We start from the raw sequence: 3,972 nt of genomic DNA, 5'->3' as shown, positions 1-3,972 counted from the left end.
TCCCGTCAAATCAGGGGTCCCCAACCTCCGAGACGCAGACTGGTACCTGTTCCATGTCTGGTACCGCGTCCCAAGTTGGGGACACCCAAAACGTCGGAAGCGAAGCGGGGTCGTCCTGAACCATACGTCCATATATGACCAGGAAGTGGAAGTTAGGGGAAGGAGTCCAACAGTCTCATCCAAACTTTGTCCTATAAAAAAACATTTTTAAAACAGAACAAAAGATAATTTGTCTTTAAAATGAACATAAATGTATTATAGTGACAGCTTCGTGTGGTCGATCCCTTCCAGCAGAGGGAGCAGTCTGCTAATGAGTTGGTGTACTTCGGCCTGAGGGACTACAGCAGCTCCCTGCAGTGGGGCGTGGCCAGCCCCATCCTGCGCTGCGATGAGGCCTTTGAGAAGATGGTCCTCACTCTGCTGGAGAGGTTGGTAGGAAAAGGCTGTTTCCAGCATCAAGAAACATTTAAAATAATACGAATAAACTGTTTTCGCAGACACTCGCACCTGCACAGCATGGTGATCCGCAGCTTCCTGCTGATCCAGCAGTACACCGAGGCCATGATGGCGCTCACCTCCTCCCCGTCCCTCAGAGACCACATCACCCCAGAGACGCTGGCCATGGTGGAGGACCTGATCAACACTCCTAGTAAAGAGGGCTCCCAGGGTCGCGGCCACATGCTGCTGGTCCGCGTCCCCTCGCTGCAGCTCGCCATGCTGGCCCGAGAGCGGCTGGAGGACGTGAGGGACAAGCTGGGACTTCAGTTCTGCTTCGCCGTGCTGCTGGGCAGTCCTGCGTCTGAGCTGAGCCTGTCCAGGAACTTCATCAGTCGCCTCAGGGTGAGAACCAGGCCAGAGTCACATGACCTGTTACGTCCCCTATGGGTAAACCTGGCTCGGGTCTAGAGAGGGGGGTGGATGGGGGGGTGTTTTTGTCAAACAAAAAGACAGAGTCAGCAGCTTCCTAAAATCTACCAAAAGAAAACAAATAAACAAAGCCCACAAATTAAGACTACCAAGATCCAATCCCAAACTAAAATAATATAAGATTACTGAAGAAGAAAAGAACAAAAGTACCATCACAACTCAAAGTAAAAGCCAAATACTACACAGCCTTCTACTCTACTCTAGGGCTGCCATGACTAGTCGACTAATCGATGACTAATCGACTATTAAGATAGTCGATTAGTCGTCGATTAGTCGTTACTTTATATTATATTGAGTCAGAGTGTAGTAAAGTTCAAAGTTATAATGCCATTCTGCAGCTTTTTGGACTATTTTGGCATTTATTAAGATTTTTTAGGCTGTTTTGGAGTTTAGCTAATATTTCAGATGCATGCTAAGTATTTTGGCTAATTTAGTCTTTTTTGTTTTTTAGGCTAATTTGAAGTTAAGCTAATATTTCAAATGCATAGTAGTTTTTTTCACTAGTTTAGGAGTTTTTCTGGTTTTTTTTGTGGCTAATTTGAATTTTAGCTAATATTTCAGCCGCATGCTAGCTGTTTGGCTAATTTAGGCTTTTTTAAAATTTATGTTTTAAGCTAATTTGGAGCTTAGCTAATATTTCAGCTACATGCTAACTGTTTTGCCTAACTTAGGATTTTTTTTTCAGTTTTTCAGGCCAATATGGAGTTTAACTAATATTTTAGCTGCATTCTAACTATTTTGGCTAATTTAGGCTTTTTTTGTTTTGTTTTTAGGGCTATTTTGGAGTTTAGCCAATATTTCAGTTGGATGCTAGCTGTTTTGGCTAACTTAGGCTTTTTTCAGTTTTTTGGATAATTTGGCATTTAACAAATATTTTAGCTGGCTATCAGCTTCAGCGATTTCAGCTATTAGTTTCAGCGATTTCAGCTATCAACCTTAGCATTTTTAGCCATCAATTTCAGCACCTTCATCTTCAGCAGCCAAATTCAGCTTACAGCATTCACACTAGCATTATCCCAGGTAATGTTATATATCTAGTTTTTAGTTAGTTTAAAGCTAATGATGGTTAAGATGTGTACTTTACATCCAGTTTGTCCATGATCCGTTTAGTCGACTAATCTGAGTTAGTCAATAGTTGAATTAGTCAACTATTACAATAATCATTTGTACCAGCACTTCTCCCTCCCTGCCTTGGTGAGGCCTCCTCTTGCCTTAAACACCTGGCAGGTGCCAATTAAGATAATTTTCCCCAGAAGGTGCGGCACAAGAGCAGCAGGACGTAACATGACCTCTTGTCAATCAAAAGTCTTCCCTTAAACTCAGGAGCTTCTGTTTACATCAGCAGCCTTGTTTTCAGCTCAGATAGTTTCCTCTTTTGAAGCCGCCTTGCTTCAGCTCTAAGCTGTGCTCCTGCAGGCGTGGAGAGGCTGTGAAAATGAGGACTGGGTACCACACACCTACGAGGACCTCGAGGGGCTGCCCTGCATCGTCATCCTCACAGGAAAAGACCCTCTGGGAGAAACCTTTCCCAGGTACTCCTTCACCCTTTCAAGTTTGCAGAATAAGGAATTTACTGTCATTTTGATCCAAATGATTTCAAATACCTGTAGCTGTTAAACCAACGAGTTCCTGGCAAATGCTAAAAATCTTCAGTTACTTAAAGAATATAGATACAAATCTCTTATCAACTTTCCAGGTCTTTGAAATACAGCGACCTGCGTCTGATAGACTCCAGTTACCTGACGCGCACGGCGCTGGAGCAGGAGGTGGGTCTGGCCTGCACCTACGTGTCTGTGGACGCAGTCCGGGATCCGAAGTCGGGGATGGCGCGCCGGGAATCGGACGCGGAAAAAGCTGCCACCAGTATAAATGACGGAGAAGAGCTGGAGAGACCGCACAGCAACGGCAGCGCCGCCACCAGGACGTCAGGTGAGAGTCAGACCACAGACAGACTCTGGAAGAGCAGTTTGGGTTTCATAACTGTCAGGGTTTAATAACTCATAATAAATATTTATAACTGACAGCAAATGTCTCTGTTGGTTTGTCTTTAAGCATATGTAAGTATGTAAGCGTAACATATGTATGTATATGTATATACATATATGTATATATGTTTGTATGTATACATATATAATTATATATATGTATACACACATACATATATATATATATATATATATATATATAAGCACAACATATATATGTATATATCTATGTATGTATACATATATATATATATATGTATATATATATATATAAGCACAACATATATATGTATATATCACAACATTTTACTGTCTTAAAATGTCAGTAAAATGTCCTGTTAACTGTCATAAACTGGTGCTGCCCACACACACACACATATATATATATATATATATATATATATATATTAGGGTTAGGAATTGATTCAAGACCAATTGACAAATTAAAGTAAAAAAATGAACAAATTAATTGCAAACCTGAAAAAAAAGACACATAATTTTTTTTCCTGGTTTGTGATTAATTACTTTCACAGTGAATTGCTGAGTTTTCCGCAATTTTAAACAATCCCGGTGCTTGTTGTTGTAGAAAAAATCATCCCAGTCTCCATCCTAAAATGAAATGATTGGTGTCCTTGTTGTTGGATTTCTAATAGATAGCTCTGTTTGGCCACGCCCCCACCGTGGATCTTTCGCTCTGCATTGCAGCTGTCGGATCAATGTTAATCTTCCGCCTCATTTATTAAAATAAAAGATTGCTTTTGTCCAAAAACTACAAATAATTGCCATATTATCTCTTTATTTTAATAAAACTAAATTACTGAATATAAAAAAAGATAAAAAGTTTAAGTTTATTTTAGATTGAGTTTTATTACGCTGATCTCACAGCTGCATGGAAGGACACCTGAGGTGCTAGGCAGCATCATGCTGACCATGTGTTAATTCTTTCTGATTAATCCTGAGCGTTAGCTTTCACAGCCCTAATACATATATAAATATATATATATACATAAATATATTTATATTTATATATGTATATATATATATATATATATCAGTGGCG

The 3,972-nt window shown here is 40.2% G+C and overlaps 1 protein-coding gene and 1 long non-coding RNA gene across 11 annotated transcripts in view; one reads left to right on the top strand and one right to left on the bottom strand.

Moving 5' to 3' along the window:
* The window catches only part of LOC112147779, a 5,878-nt gene extending 2,358 nt beyond the window's left edge, over nucleotides 1-3,520 (bottom strand). Inside the window, exons 1-4 of the long non-coding RNA XR_002919533.2 lie at nucleotides 3,390-3,520; nucleotides 2,667-2,881; nucleotides 508-902; nucleotides 47-420 (exon numbers count right to left, since the gene is read on the bottom strand). This is a non-coding gene — a long non-coding RNA (uncharacterized LOC112147779). The remainder of the gene's footprint in view (nucleotides 1-46; nucleotides 421-507; nucleotides 903-2,666; nucleotides 2,882-3,389) is intronic.
* greb1l (GREB1 like retinoic acid receptor coactivator) overlaps nucleotides 1-3,972 on the top strand; it is a 62,445-nt gene that overhangs the window by 48,735 nt on the left and 9,738 nt on the right. For 6 of the 10 annotated variants that reach the window (XM_036216516.1, XM_036216510.1, XM_036216512.1 and 3 more), the window contains 3 exons: nucleotides 292-840; nucleotides 2,344-2,459; nucleotides 2,624-2,856. In XM_036216516.1, coding sequence (XP_036072409.1) covers nucleotides 292-840; nucleotides 2,344-2,459; nucleotides 2,624-2,856 — 898 coding nt within the window. The remainder of the gene's footprint in view (nucleotides 1-291; nucleotides 841-2,343; nucleotides 2,460-2,623; nucleotides 2,857-3,972) is intronic. The other 4 variants (XM_024274375.2, XM_024274370.2, XM_036216514.1 and 1 more) reach the window with 3 other exon arrangements.

Source organism: Oryzias melastigma, linkage group LG17 (assembly GCF_002922805.2).
Source record: "Oryzias melastigma strain HK-1 linkage group LG17, ASM292280v2, whole genome shotgun sequence".
Classification (NCBI taxonomy): Eukaryota; Metazoa; Chordata; class Actinopteri; order Beloniformes; family Adrianichthyidae; genus Oryzias; species Oryzias melastigma.
This window is presented reverse-complemented; position numbering and strand designations above follow the sequence as displayed.